The 15,877-nt window shown below is 37.7% G+C and overlaps 1 protein-coding gene across 1 annotated transcript in view; it reads left to right on the forward strand.

Moving 5' to 3' along the window:
- The window catches only part of EFCAB3 (EF-hand calcium binding domain 3), a 573,675-nt gene that overhangs the window by 59,935 nt on the left and 497,863 nt on the right, over window positions 1-15,877 (forward strand). Inside the window, exons 12-14 of the mRNA XM_049861611.1 lie at window positions 488-631; window positions 4,576-4,647; window positions 6,145-6,288. Of these exons, the coding sequence (XP_049717568.1) occupies window positions 488-631; window positions 4,576-4,647; window positions 6,145-6,288 (360 nt within the window). The remainder of the gene's footprint in view (window positions 1-487; window positions 632-4,575; window positions 4,648-6,144; window positions 6,289-15,877) is intronic.

A 15,877-nucleotide genomic window follows, 5' to 3' on the forward strand; every position in this document is an offset into this window, starting at 1 on the left:
GGGATAGTGTGGCTTCTCAGTGCATCAAATCAGGAGGCTCATGATGTGCATGGGTACCTGCTTCCAGGGTTTTATGTTTTTGAAGGTTGTGAACTTAAAGCATGGCAAGGGAAAGGGAAAGGGAAGAAATCTCTAACATTTTTGCTTGGGATCCCGGAATTTAAATAAAACACATTGGTGTTTTGATCTTTTGGACTCATTCATTATGTTCTAATCACAAGAAAGCAGCGCTGGCGGGGCCACTGGAACAGGCTGTTCAAATAAGTAGGCTATAAATGTTTTTAGAATTTCAATACAGTTTTGGGCTTGAGTTATAGGAGAATAGTTAACTATAGAACACAACAGAAATGTGAAGAGAAGAGCAGTGCTTCCATAAGGTAATATTAAATAGATAAAACTTGCTCTTTGATTATTAAAGATTTTAGGTACCAGTTATTATTGTTAGACATACAAAGTCTGTTGCTTACTAATCCTGCACATTTTGCAGGTTTAGAAAATGTCTGTGAAGCTGTCCGTAAACTCAAAGAAAATTACATTGCTGCAGAAGAACTTCAGTCCATTTTACCTTCAGTAGGAATTACTTTATCTGATAAAGAGTTTCAGAAGATTGTGACAGACACTACCAGAAATGGTATGATACATAATACAAAATTTTGGGGGGAAATTTAGGTATTTTTATGGGATAATATTAAACATTGGTGCAAGTTCCATGAACTTGGAATGGGACAGAATGGGTCATTTTAGAGGAACTTCAGAAAAAACAGATGTAAAAGTAGAAAGTCTGACCTGATGGATTAGTTTGGAGGAGGTAGGGCTTTCATATTTCAGAATTGTTTCGGTGAGACTCTTTGTCACTAGCCCTAGCTGTGCCTTCTAGGCTGGGAAAGACCCTAGGGAAGGCTGATCCAGTTGTACAGAGATTCAGAAAGTAAGACCACAGTATTCAAGGAGAATAAAAATCTCTAAGCAAATAGCTCAGGGATCCAAAAAGAAATAATTAGAGATACCAAATGTAATGGAATTTAAGGATAGTGATACCTAAACAATCCAGGCAGGCACTTAGCATCTAGATGTTTAATAGCATATCACAATCACTGTACTAAATTCAAGGGAGAGTGTAAGTTTAGTTTTTGTATTGGAGAAGTTGTTTTATCAGTAAGTAAGAATTGTCCACAGCTGAAGTTCAGTTGAGAATAGGGAAGAGGCAAAATTTTGACAAAGACTGACTTAGGATAACGTTACAAGTAAATTCCCATAAACTGAGCACAATTTCTTAGCTAAGGTAAATAGGAAAGAAGACTTTTTGATTAAAAGAAATATCTGTTGTTGTTGTTAGGTGCTTTTGAGTTGGTCCTGACTCATAACAACCCTATGTACAACAAAACGAAACATTGCCCAGTTCTGCACCTTCCTCACAATTGTTGGTATGTTTGAGCCCACTGTTGCAGCCTCTGTGTCAATCCATCTCATTGCAGGGCTTCCTCTTTTTCACTGACCCTCTACTTTACCAAGCATGATGACTGGGCTGTCCTGATAACCTGTCCAAAGTATGTGAGACAAAGTCTCACCATCCATGCTTCCAAGGAGCACTCTGCCGGTACTTCTTCCAAAACAGACTTGTTTGTTCTTCTGCACTTCATGATATGTTCTTCACCAACACCATAATTCAAAGGGGTCAATTCTTCTTCAGTCTTCCTTATTCATTGTCCAGCTTTTGCATGCATGTGAGGTGATTAAAAATACCATGGCTTGGGTCAGGCACCCTTCATCCTCAAAATGATGTCTTCGCTTTTCAACACTTTAAAGATGTTTTGTGCAGCAGATTTGCCCAGTGCAATGCATCCTTTGATTTCTTGACTACTGCTTCCATGGATGTTGATTGTGGATCCAAGGAAAATGAAATCCTTGACAACTTCAATATTTTCTCCGTTTATCTTGATGTTGCTTATTGGTCCAGTTGTGAGAATTTTTAGTTTTCTTTATGTTCAGCTGTAATCCATACTGAGGGCTGTATTTTTTGATCTTCATTGGTAAGCGCTTCAAGTCCTCTTCACTTTCAGCAAGCAGGGTTGTTTCATCTGCATATTGCAGGTTGTTAATGAGTCTTCCACCAATCCTGATGCCCTGTTCTTCTTCATATAGTCCAGCTTCTCAAATTATTTGCTCAGCACCCAGATTGAATCCGTATGCTGAAAGGATACAACCCTGACGCACACCTTCCCTGATTTTAAACCACGCAGTAATCCCTTGTTCTGTTTGAACAACTGCCTGCTGGTCTACGTACAGATTCTGTATGAGCACAATTAAGTGTTCTGGAATTGCCATTCTTCACAGTGTTATCCATTATTTTGTTATGATCCATACAGTTGAATGCCTTTGCATAGTCTGTAAAACACTGGTGAACATTTTTCTGCTTTCAGCCAAGAACCATATGACATCAGCAATATCCCTCGTTCCATGTCCTGTTCTGAATCTGGCTTGAATTTCTGACAGTTCCCTGTCAATGTACTGTTGTAACTGTTTTTGTATTAGATTCAGCAAACTTTTACTTGCATGTGATATTAATGATATTGTTTGATAATTTCCGCATTCTGTTGTATGACCTTTGTTTGGAATGGGCACAGATATGAATCTTTTCCAGTCCATTGGCCAGGTAGCTGTCTTCCAAATTTCTTGGCATATTTGGAAGATATGAGCACCTCCAAGGCTGCATCTGTTTGTTGAAATATCTCAATTGGTATTCTGTTAGTTCCTGGAGCCTTGTTTTTCACCATTCCCTTCAGTGCAACTTGGACTTCTTCCTTCAGTACCACAGGTTCTTGATCATATGCTACTGACTAAAATGGTTGAACATCAACCAATTCTTTTTGGTACAGTGACATTGTGTATTTCTTACATTTTCTTTTGATACTTCCTGTGTCATTCAATATTTTGCCCATAGAGTCCTTCAGTATTGCAACTCGAGGCTTCAATTTTTGGTTCAGGTTTTTCAGCTTGAGAAATGCCAAGTGTTCTTCTCTTTTGGTTTCCTAACTCTAGGTCTTTGCGCATGTTGTTATAGTACTTTACTTTGTCTTCTCAAGCTGCCCTTTGAAATATTCTGTTCAGTTCTTTTTACTGCATCATTTCTTCCATTTGCTTTAGCTACTCAATGTTCAAGAGCAAGTATGAGAGTCTCTTCTGACATCCATTTGGTCTTTTCTTTCTTTCCTGTCCTTTTAATGACCCTTTGCTTTCTTCAAGTATGGTGTCCTTGATGTCATCCCGCAACTTGTCTGATCTTCGGTCATTAGTGTTCAATGCATAAAATCTATTCTTGAGATTTTATTCTCCAGATTCAGGTGGGATATACTCAAGGTTGTAATTTGGTTCTTGTGGACTTGTTTTAATTTTCTTCAGCTTCAACTTAAACAGTGGTCACAAATATGAATCTCTTCCAGTGAGCAATTCATGGTCTGTTCCACAGTCGGCCCCTGGCCTTGTTCTGTCTGATGATATCGAGTTCTTCCATTGTCTCATTCCACAGATGTAGTTGATTTGATGCCTGTGTTTTCCGTCTGATGAGGTCCAAGTGTATAGTTGCTGTTTATGTTGTTGAAAATGGTATTTGTAATGAATAAGTCATTGGTTTTGCAAAATTTTGTCATGCACTCTCTGGCATCATTTCTATCACCAAGGGCGTATTTTCCAAGTTTCCATCCTTCTTCTTTGTTTCCAACTTTTGCATTCCAGTCACCAGTAATTATAAATGCATCTTGATTGCATGTTTGATCTATTTCAGACTGTAGAAGTTGGTAAAAATCTTCAATTTTCTCATCTTTGAAATATCTGAGGAGTATAAGTACAGAGCGCTTTCCGCTTATCAGGATTGGTACGATCACCATAGAGGGTTTATATCTGAAAATAGGTAGTTAAGTGGATCAGCTGTGAACTAAGGCTATAAAAAAACAAAAACAAAAGCAAAAACTATTGCTGTTGAGGTGATTCCGACTCATAGCAGCTCTATAGGACAGAGTAGAACTGCCCCAAAGGGTTTCCAGGAAGTGGCTGGTGTATTCGAACTGCCAACATTTTGGGTAGCAGCTGCACTCTTAACCACTTTGCTACCAGGGTTCCAAACTAGGGAACAGGTGGAAATATTTGGATCTGTCAAGATTGGTTAGTATTGTCAATGTATCCTAATTGATAGCATATTGACTGAATTTTTATAATGGTGTGACATAAATAGACTCCTTAACTTTGCCATGGTCACCTTTCCTTTTTCTGATTTATCGAGAATTTAATACCTAGCTCAATCCTTTGCACATAATTGGTATTGAAAAGGCAGGGACCATGTCTTACTTATTTTTGTATCTTGGTGCCTAGCATAGTTCTTGGGACTAATATTCCCTCAATAATTGGTGAAATAAAATAGACTGACCTAATTTAGAAAGATTCATCTTAGATGTAGGATGTAAACAAGAAATAGGATGATGATGAAATGAAGGATCAAATGATTTTAATAGTTGTATTAAAATGGGAATTTACCTTTTATGTAAAAATACAACAGAATGTATGACTTAAACTATTTTACAGAAAATGAAATGGTGAAGTTAGATGACTTTATGAGTGCTCTTGCAAAGGAGCGAAGTCTTCCCGAATGTGCTGGTAGGTAGCAAATTTATTTTTAAAATGATTTTGTGGAAAGAGTACTTAAATTGAGAAGAATTAAGTTCAATAGAACTGGGTTTGCTTTTGGATAGATTCTTAATAGCCATGTAATCCTTAGGCATTTAGCAATTTTTTCTTAACTTGCTACATCAAATAGCTAACCTGCCTGTCTCACAGATTGTCATACGGTTTTTACAAGCGGAAAGTGCTACTCAAATGTATAGTAATATTAGTCATAAGAGCAAATAAATAATTATTCCCAGTGATAAGTAATGGATGGGTGATTTGATTTTTTATAAGGAACTTGTTTGAATAAAACGGGTTTTGGTTCACCTTTGGTTTAGAACATTTTAAAAAACAATTTTATTGAGGTATAATTTATATACATAATGTTAAAACTGGAAACAATTCAAATGTCCATTGACTGGTGGGCTGTCAACAAAATGGAGTATGTTGGTGTTGTTAGGGGCCATCGAGTTGGTTCCGACTCACAGTGACCCTGTGTACAACAGAACGAAACACTGCCCGGTCCTGTGCCTTCCTCACAGTTGTTGTTATGCTTGAGCCCATTGTTGCAGCCACTGTGTCAGTCCACCTTGTTGAGGGTCTTCCTCTCTTTTGCTGACCTTCTCCTTTACCAAGTGTGATATTCTTCTCCAGGGACTGATCCCTCCTGATAACATGTCCAAAATATGTGAGACGTAATCTCGCCGTTCTTGCTTCTAAGGAGCATTCTGGTTGTACTTCTTCCAAGACAGATTTGTTCGTATATCCATATAATAATACTAATTAAGTCATATGAAGGAATGAATTACTAATAATACATACTACAACATGAGTTAACCTAAAAGCGTTATGTAAAGTGAAGGAAGCTAGGCACAAGAGACTTACTTACATATTATATGATTCCATTTATAGTCAGTGTCCAGAAAAGGCAAATTTATAGAGACAGAAAGCAGATCAATGGTTGGCTAGGGATGGGACACGGGATTAACTGCAAATGGGCTTGAGGGAATTTGGAGAGTGACGGACATGTTATAAAATTGGATTGTGGTGATGGTTATATAACTCTAATTTTACTGAAAATCAGTGAATGGATTAATTTTATTCACATAAGTTATACTTTAATAAAACTCTTTTTGCTACTGAGAATTGGACTACTAGGAAATTTTTAATTGTTGGAGAATTAAATGGAGAAATTTTGTATTTTTCCTGTGTATATACAATGATATTCTTATCAGTGCAATTAAATTGGTGCTTCCTTAGGTGCAGAGACTATAAAAAAGTCATATGCTATATTTTGATTCTAATTTTGAAACATATTTATTTTCAGTTTTATTGAAGATTCTGGTTATACTTTTAGTATATCACATTTCTGAAGTGATTTGTATTTTGCTAATTTAGTGTTATAACTAAAATTCATCTTATTTATTGCTGATATTTTTCTTTGAATTTCTATTTTTAATACTTATTAGCACATTGCTTTATTTTCAGTATTGCCTGATGTCATTAAAGCCATTGATAAAATTAAAGATGAAAATGTCGATTGTGAGGATTTAAAAACTTGTCTTCAAAATTTTGGAGTTTATCTTTCTAAGTCGGAATTTGAGATGATCAAAGATTTGACTCAAGTTGATGGTAAGTGGGACATTTTCAGGCAAACTAGATTGACACATCTGAAAAGAGGGTCAGTTTGTAATTTTTTCCCTCAGAATAATGGCTTTATTGTTTTTATTAGAAAAAAATCCATAAAAATTAAACCAACACTGAAAAGTTAAAAAAAATACTCTGTAAGTACGGAGGAACTTCATTCCAAATCACAATATCTAGAAACAACCGGCATTAATAGTCTTTTCAGACATTTTTCCCTAGGCAAATAAAAAGAAAGCAGGGTTTGTGATCCTGCTATTTGGCAGGTAGAAGTCAGGACAGAAAGCGTTAAATAGGACAAAGAAGGACTCCCTATTGTGTCAAAGCCCCCAAGTCACAATGAAGGTGTACTGGTTTTGAATGTCTGTGCCCCATCTAACTTAGCAGCAACTTTCCTAAAATAGAAACTATAGCAGTTGTGTGAGGTGGCATAGACAGACACACTAATAGGAGATTTTAAACACAATACTCAGTCCAAACAGGTCTAGTGAACAAAAAAGAAAAGAAAGGGAAGATACATAGAAGATCTAAGTAACATAATCAAAAAGGTAGATCTTAAGGGTAGCATCCGGGTCGCTATGAGTCGGAATCAACTTGACGACAGTGGGTAAGGGTAGAATAATTCAATATCATTAAGATGTCATTTCTCTCCTTGGTAATGTATAAATATAATGTGACCCCAATAACAATACCAAAAATATTTATTCTGTATACAGAAAATTTGGTTCTAAAGTTCCTATGGAAAACTCATCAAAGAAGACTAGCCAGGAAAACTCTGAAAAAGATGAATAAGCATGGAAGAGTTCTGCTGTTAGTTGCTGTAGAGTCAGTTCTGCCTGGTGGTGACCCTGTGTGTGCAGAGTAGAACTACTCCGTAGGGTTTTCAGGGCTGTGACCTTTCCGAAACAGACTGCCAGGCTCCTGAGGAGCTCCCAAGGAACTTCTGGGTGGATTCAAACTGCCAACCCTTAGGTTAGTAGGCAAGTGCTTAACTGTTGGCATCACCTAGGGAACAATTCTACCAGATAGTGAATCATACTGTAAAGTCTATATAGATGGGTCAGTGGGACAAAGTAGACGGTCCAGAAATACACCCAGCTACTTGAAGAAGTTAGTATATGATAAAGGTGGCATCTTAAATGACTGGGGAAAAAATGGACTTTTAATAAATGATCTAAAAAAAAAAAACAACAAAAAAAACCCAGGTGCCTGTAAGTAGAGAAGAAGTTGAATAAACTCTAGTGCATTCACATGATGGAGTAATATGCCTCTGCAAAAAGGAGTGAAGAATCTCTCTGGGCTCTGCTATACACAGTGATATCTAGGACACTTTGTTAAGTGAAAATTGAAAGCAGAGGAAGCTGTGTAGAGCAGGCTAGCTTTTACCTAACAGTTGGAGAGGCAGTATATGAATATATATAGGCATTTTCTTATATTAAAAAAGAAACCATAAAATTAACTCTTCTTTCCTGTGCAAAATACAAATTGCTAGTAGTCATATAAGAAGATTCCAGTAATCAGGCATGTGCAAAATTTAGGTGACAATGAGATACCTTTTTATACCAAGTAAATTGGCAAAAATGAAGTCTGTTCATCCAGGTGTTGCTAAATATAAAAGTGATAAAAACCACTTTGGAAAACAGTATGTAGTATCTTGTGAAGTTTTTATACTCCTTGGCTCAGAAATTCCACTCTTAGCTATAAATCTCATAACATCTCTTGCACAGAGATACCAGGAGACATGCTCAACAAGATTCTCTTATCAAAAGTCAGAGAATCATTTATTACTTTAGAAAGTTACATCTTCCTGTTGGCGAATATTAAATTTCATTAACTCCAACATTCTCTTAGAAATTTTCAATGTCATTTATTTATGTCTCCAAAAATTTGGCTATGAACACAAAGAAGTGTGGTGCTCCTTGAAGTAAACTGGTCAAAGGAATATTTAATCTCTGTTGGGAATAGGCTGTGCTTTATCTCTTACAATTGCTTTAGAATTTTTTTCTCAAACAAAGGACTAGGATTATCAAAAACTCGTATCCATATAAAACCTTTGTGTGGCCTTAAAAAATCCTTAGATTTTTAAATTTTTTTATCCATTCTAACATTTGGATTTTATGAGGAATTGTATGTTACCAAGGAAAGATATTTTCTAAGTATAAAATGTTTATTGGTTTCAGTAGAATACTGGAATAAAGATATCAATGTGAATCTAGGTAGCCTGATGGTGGAAGAAAGCAGGAGTCAGGAGAGCTTGCTTCTAATCCCTGATCTTGTATTTCTTCTGTGACATTGGAAAAAGTCACATTATCGTATCAATTATTTTAAATAGCATTTTGTTTTTCTATTTTATGTTTATCCATACTGCTTCCATTTCTGACTGGGATTTCTGAGAAATCAAAATCACTCTGCTACAGAATTCTCATTTGAGGAGGCTCTAGTGGCAGCTGACGGTGTTTGTTGTTGTTGTTTTCCCCCACTTTTTTTTTTTAATTGTACTTTAGATGAAGGTTTACAGAACAAACTAGTTTCTCCTCAAACAGTACACACATTGTTCTATGACATTGGTTAACAACCCCACGACATGGCAACACTCTCCCTTCTCAACCCTGGATTCCGTATTACCAGCTTTCCTGTTGTTTCTTTTTTTTTTTCCATCTTGACTCTCCTGTAGTCTAGATTTTTTTTTTTTTTTTTTTAGGTTTTTTTTTTTTTTTTTTTTATAATAACTTTTATTAAGCTTCAAGTGAACGTTTACAAATCCAATCAGTCTGTCACATATAAGTTTACATACATCTCACTCCCTACTCCCACTTACTCTCCCCGTCTTGAGTCAGCCCTTTCAGTCTCTCCTTTCTTGACAATTTTGCCGGCTTCCCCTCTCTCTATCCTCCCATCCCCCCTCCAGACAAGAGTTGCCAACACAATCTCAAGTGTACACCTGATATAATTAGCTCACTCTTCATCAGCGTCTCTCTCCCACCCGCTGACCAGTCCCTTTCATGTCTGATGAGTTGTCTTCAGGGATGGTTCCTGTCCTGTGTCAACAGAAGGTCTGGAGAGCATGACCGCCGGGATTCCTCCAGTCTCAGTCAGACCATTAAGTTTGGTCTTCTTATGAGAATTTGGGGTCTGCATCCCACTGCTCTCCTGCTCCCTCAGGGGTCCTCTGCTGAGCTCCCTGTCAGGGCAGTCATCGATTGTGGCCGGGCACCAACTAGTTCTTCTGGTCTCAGGATGATGTAGGTCTCTGGTTCATGTGGCCCTTTCTGTCTCTTGGGCTCTTAGTTGTCATGTGGGCTTGGTGTTCTTCATTTTCCTTTGCTCCAGGTGGGTTGAGACCAATTGCTGCATCTTAGATGGCTGCTTGTTAGCATTTAAGACCCCAGACGCCACATTTCAAAGTGGGATGCAGAATGATTTCATAATAGAATTATTTTGCCAATTGACTTAGAAGTCCCCGCAAACCATGTTCCCCAGACCCCCGCGCTTGCTCCGCTGAGCTTTGAAGCATTCATTTTATCCCGGAAACTTCTTTGCTTTTGGTCCAGTCCAATTGAGCTGACCTTCCATGTATTGAGTGTTGTCTTTCCCTTCACCTAAAGCAGTTCTTATCTACTGATTAATCAATAAAAAAACCCTCTCCCACCCTCCCTCCCTCCCCCCCTCGTAACCACAAAAGTATGTGTTCTTCTCAGGTTTACTATTTCTCAAGATCTTATAATAGTGGTCTTATACAATATTTGTCCTTTTGCCTCTGACTCATTTCGCTCAGCATAATGCCTTCCAGGTTCCTCCATGTTATGAAATGTTTCAGAGATTCGTCACTGTTCTTTATCGATGCGTAGTATTCCATTGTGTGAATATACCACAATTTATTTACCCATTCATCCGTTGATGGACACCTTGGTTGCTTCCAACTTTTTGCTATTGTAAACAGAGCTGCAATAAACATGGGTGTGCATATATCTGTTTGTATGAAGGCTCTTGTATCTCTAGGGTATATTCCGAGGAGTGGGATTTCTGGGTTGTATGGTAGTTCTATTTCTAACTGTTTAAGATAACGCCAGATAGATTTCCAAAGTGGTTGTACCATTTTACATTCCCACCAGCAGTGTATGAGAGTTCCAATCTCTCCGCAGCCTCTCCAACATTTATTATTTTGTGTTTTTTGGATTAATGCCAGCCTTGCTGGTGTGAGATGGAATCTCATCGTAGTTTTAATTTGCATTTCTCTAATGGCTAATGATCGAGAGCATTTTCTCATGTATCTGTTGGCTGCCTGAATATCTTCTTTAGAGAAATGTGTGTTCATATCCTTTGCCCACTTCTTGATTGGGTTGTTTGTCTTTTTGTGGTTGAGTTTTGACAGAATCATGTAGATTTTAGAGATCAGGCGCTGGTCGGAGATGTCATAGCTGAAAATTCTTTCCCAATCTGTAGGTGGTCTTTTTACTCTTTTGGTGAAGTCTTTAGATGAGCATAGGTGTTTGATTTTTAGGAGCTCCCAGTTATCGGGTTTCTCTTCATCATTTTTGGTAATGTTTTGTATTCTGTTTATACCTTGTATTAGGGCTCCTAGGGTTGTCCCAATTTTTTCTTCCATGATCTTTATCGTTTTAGTCTTTATGTTTAGGTCTTTGATCCACTTGGAGTTAGTTTTTGTGCATGGTGTGAGGTATGGGTCCTGTTTCATTTTTTTGCAAATGGATATCCAGTTATGCCAGCACCATTTGTTAAAAAGGCTGTCTTTTCCCCAGTTAATTGACACTGGTCCTTTGTCAAATATCAGCTGCTCATACGTGGATGGATCTATGTCTGGGTTCTCAATTCTGTTCCATTGGTCTATGTGTCTGTTGTTGTACCAATACCAGGCTGTTTTGACTACTGTGGCTGTATAATAGGTTCTGAAGTCAGGTAAGGTGAGGCCTCCCACTTTCTTCTTCTTTTTCAGTAGTGCTTTGCTTATCCGGGGCTTCTTTCCCTTCCATATGAAATTGGTGATTTGTTTCTCTATCCCCTTAAAATATGACATTGGAATTTGGATCGGAAGTGCGTTAAATGTATAGATGGCTTTTGGTAGAATAGACATTTTTACTATGTTAAGTCTTCCTATCCATGAGCAAGGTATGTTTTTCCACTTAAGTATGTCCTTTTGAATTTCTTGTAGTAGAGCTTTGTAGTTTTCTTTGTATAGGTCTTTTACATCCTTGGTAAGATTTATTCCTAAGTATCTTATCTTCTTGGGGGCTACTGTGAATGGTATTGATTTGGTTATTTCCTCTTCGGTGTTCTTTTTGTTGATGTAGAGGAATCCAAGTGATTTTTGTATGTTTATTTTATAACCTGAGACTCTGCCAAACTCTTCTATTAGTTTCAGTAGTTTTCTGGAGGATTCCTTAGGGTTTTCTGTGTATATAATCATGTCATCTGCAAATAGTGATAACTTTACTTCTTCCTTGCCAATCCGGATACCTTTTATTTCTTTGTCTAGCCTGATTGCCCTGGCTAAGACTTCCAACACGATGTTGAATAAGAGCGGTGATAAAGGGCATCCTTGTCTGGTTCCCGTTCTCAAGGGAAATGCTTTCAGGTTCTCTCCATTTAGAGTGATATTGGCTGTTGGCTTTGCATAGATGCCCTTTATTATGTTGAGGAATTTTCCTTCAATTCCTATTTTGGTAAGAGTTTTTATCATAAATGGGTGTTGGACTTTGTCAAATGCCTTTTCTGCATCAATTGATAAGATCATGTGGTTTTTGTCTTTTGTTTTATTTATGTGATGGATTACATTAATGGTTTTTCTGATATTAAACCAGCCTTGCATACCTGGTATAAATCCCACTTGATCAGGGTGAATTATTTTTTTGATGTGTTGTTGGATTCTATTGGCTAGAATTTTGTTGAGGATTTTTGCATCAATGTTCATGAGGGATATAGGTCTATAATTTTCTTTTTTTGTAATGTCTTTACCTGGTTTTGGTATCAGGGAGATGGTGGCTTCATAGAATGAGTTGGGTAGTATTCCGTCATTTTCTATGCTTTGGAATACCTTTAGTAGTAGTGGTGTTAACTCTTCTCTGAAAATTTGGTAGAACTCTGCAGTGAAGCCGTCCGGGCCAGGACTTTTTTTTGTTGGGAGTTTTTTGATTACCGTTTCAATCTCTTTTTTTGTTATGGGTCTATTTAGTTGTTCTGCTTCTGAATGTGTTAGTTTAGGTAGGTAGTGTTTTTCAAGGAATTCATCCATTTCTTCTAGGTTTTCAAATTTGTTAGAGTACAATTTTTCATAATAATCTGAAATGATTCTTTTAATTTCATTTGGTTCTGTTGTGATGTGGTCCTTCTCATTTCTTATTCGGGTTATTTGTTTCCTTTCCTGTATTTCTTTAGTCAGTCTAGCCATTGGTTTATCAATTTTGTTAATTTTTTCAAAGAACCAGCTTTTGGCTTTGTTAATTCTTTCAATTGTTTTTCTGTTCTCTAATTCATTTAGTTCAGCTCTAATTTTTATTATTTGTTTTCTTCTGGTGCCTGATGGATTCTTTTGTTGCTCAGTTTCTATTTGTTCAAGTTGTAGGGACAGTTCTCTGATTTTGGCTCTTTCTTCTTTTTGTATGTGTGCATTTATTGATATAAATTGACCTCTGAGCACTGCTTTTGCTGTGTCCCAGAGGTTTTGATAGGAAGTATTTTCATTCTCGTTGCTTTCTATGAATTTCCTTATTCCCTCCTTGATGTCTTCTATAACCCAGTCTTTTTTCAGGAGGGTATTGTTCATTTTCCAAGTATTTGATTTCTTTTCCCTCGTTCTTCTGTTATTGATCTCTAGTTTTATTGCCTTGTGGTCTGAGAAGATGCTTTGTAATATTTCGATGTTTTGGACTCTGCAAAGGTTTGTTTTATGACCTAATATGTGGTCTATTCTAGAGAATGTTCCATGTGCGCTAGAAAAAAAAGTATATTTTGCAGCAGTTGGGTGGAGAGTTCTGTATAAGTCAATGAGGTCAAGTTGGTTGATTGTTGTAATTAGATCTTCCGTGTCTCTGTTGAGCTTCTTACTGGATGTCCTGTCCTTCTCCGAAAGGGGTGTGTTGAAGTCTCCTACTATAATTGTGGAGGTATCTATCTCGCTTTTCAGTTCTGTTAAAATTTGATTTATATATCTTGCAGCCCTGTCATTGGGTGCGTAAATATTTAATATGGTTATGTCTTCCTGATCAATTGTCCCTTTTATCATTATATAGTGTCCTTCTTTATCCTTTGTGGTGGATTTAAGTCTAAAGTCTATTTTGTCAGAAATTAATATTGCTACTCCTCTTCTTTTTTGCTTATTGTTTGCTTGATATACTTTTTTCCATCCTTTGAGTTTTAGTTTGTTTGTGTCTCTAAGTCTAAGGTGTGTCTCTTGTAGGCAGCATATAGATGGATCGTGTTTCTTTATCCAGTCTGTGACTCTCTGTCTCTTTATTGGTGCATTTAGTCCATTTACATTCAGGGTAATTATAGATAAATAAGTTTTTAGTGCTGTCATTTTGATGCCTTTTTATGTGTGTTGTTGACAATTTCATTTTTCCACATACTTTTTTGTGCTGAGGCGTTTTTCTTAGTAAATTGTGAGATCCTCACTTTCATAGTGTTTGACTTTATGTTAGTTGAGTCGTTACGTTTTTCTTGGTTTTTGTCTTGAGTTATAGAGTTGTTATACCTTTTTGTGGTTACCTCATTATATACCCCTATTTTTCTAAGTAAAAACCTAACTTGTATTGTTCTATATCGCCTTGTATCACTCTCCATATGGCAGTTCAATGCCTCCTGTATTTAGTCCCTCTTTTTGATTATTGTGATCTTTTACCTATTGACTTCCATGATTCCCTGTTATGTGTATTTTTTTTTTTAATTAATCTTAATTTGTTTGTTTTTGTGATTTCCCTATTTGAGTTGATATCAGGACGTTCTGTTTTGTGACCTTGTGTTGTGCTGATATCTGATATTATTGGTTCTCTGACCAAACAATAACCTTTAGTATTTCTTGTAGCTTTGGTTTGGTTTTTGCAAATTCTCTAAACTTGTGTTTGTCTGTAAATATCTTAATTTCGCCTTCATATTTCAGAGAGAGTTTTGCTGGATATATGATCCTTGGTTGGCAGTTTTTCTCCTTCAGTGTTCTGTATATGTCGTCCCATTCCCTTCTTGCCTGCATGGTTTCTGCTGAGTAGTCAGAACATATTCTTATTGATTCTCCCTTGAAAGAAACCTTTCTTTTCTCCCTGGCTGCTTTTAAAATTTTCTGTTTATCTTTGGTTTTGGTGAGTTTGATGATAATATGTCTTGGTGTTTTTCTTTTTGGATCAATCTTAAATGGGGTTCGATGAGCATCTTGGATAGATATCCTTTCGTCTTTCATGATGTCAGGGAAGTTTTCTGTCAGAAGTTCTTCAACTATTTTCTCTGTGTTTTCTGTCCCCCCTCCCTGTTCTGGGACTCCAATCACCCGCAGGTTATCCTTCTTGATAGAGTCCCACATAATTCTTAGGGTTTCTTCATTTTTTTTAATTCTTTTATCTGATTTTTTTTCAGCTATGTTGGTGTTGATTCCCTGGTCCTCCAGATGTCCCAGTCTGCATTCTAATTGCTCGAGTCTGCTCCTCTGACTTCCTAGTGTGTTGTCTAATTCTGTTATTTTATTGTTAATCTTTTGGATTTCTACATGTTGTCTCTCTATGGATTCTTGCAACTTATTAATTTTTCCAGTATGTTCTTGAATAATCTTTTTGCGTTCTTCAACAGTTTTATCAGTGTGTTCCTTGGCTTTTTCTGCAGATATCCTAATTTCATTTGTGATATCATTAAGCATTCTGTAAATTAGTTTTTTATATTCTGTATCTGATAATTCCAAAATTGTATCTTCATTTGGGAAAGATTTTGATTCTTTTGTTTGGGGAGTTGGAGAAGCTGTCACGGTCTGCTTCTTTAAGTGGTTTGATATGGATTGTTGTCTCCGAGCCATCACTGGGAAACTAGTTTTTCCAGAAAATCCGCTAAAAAAAAACTGCAGTCAGATCCCTATCAGAGTTCTCCCTCTGGCTCAGGCTATTCAGATGTTAATGAAGCCGCCTGGGGAGGGTGGGGGAGGGAACAGAGAGATAGGAGAGTAGCACCTCAGAATATAGCCAGAGTTGCTTGTCTTGCTTGGAATGACTCTTATATCTGAGATTCCCGCGGGCGCGTCGCCTATGTGTGCTGTCTGTGTGGAGATTGCCCCCGGGGGGTCTGGCCCGCTGGAGTCACGGTCAGATCCTCCGCTTCCAGCCCCACGCCCAGCGTCAAGGCTCCCCTACTGGGACGGTGCACTCTCGACTCCAAAATCAGTCGCTGCCTCCCGGGGACTTCTCGTCCCTCCAGCCGCGTGGCCGTGCCGCCCCCGTGAACCAGGTGGGCCCCCTCCCGGGGTTAGTTCAGATGGGTGGAGTAGCTCCCCGTGCTTGTGCCGCGACCGAGTGTCCCGGCTGGAACGCTGTTCTCCCCGCTCCAATACCAGTCGCTGCCTCCCGGGGACTTCTCCTACCGGCTGCGT

This window comes from Elephas maximus, chromosome 19, assembly GCF_024166365.1.
Source record: "Elephas maximus indicus isolate mEleMax1 chromosome 19, mEleMax1 primary haplotype, whole genome shotgun sequence".
In the NCBI taxonomy this organism is placed as follows: Eukaryota; Metazoa; Chordata; class Mammalia; order Proboscidea; family Elephantidae; genus Elephas; species Elephas maximus.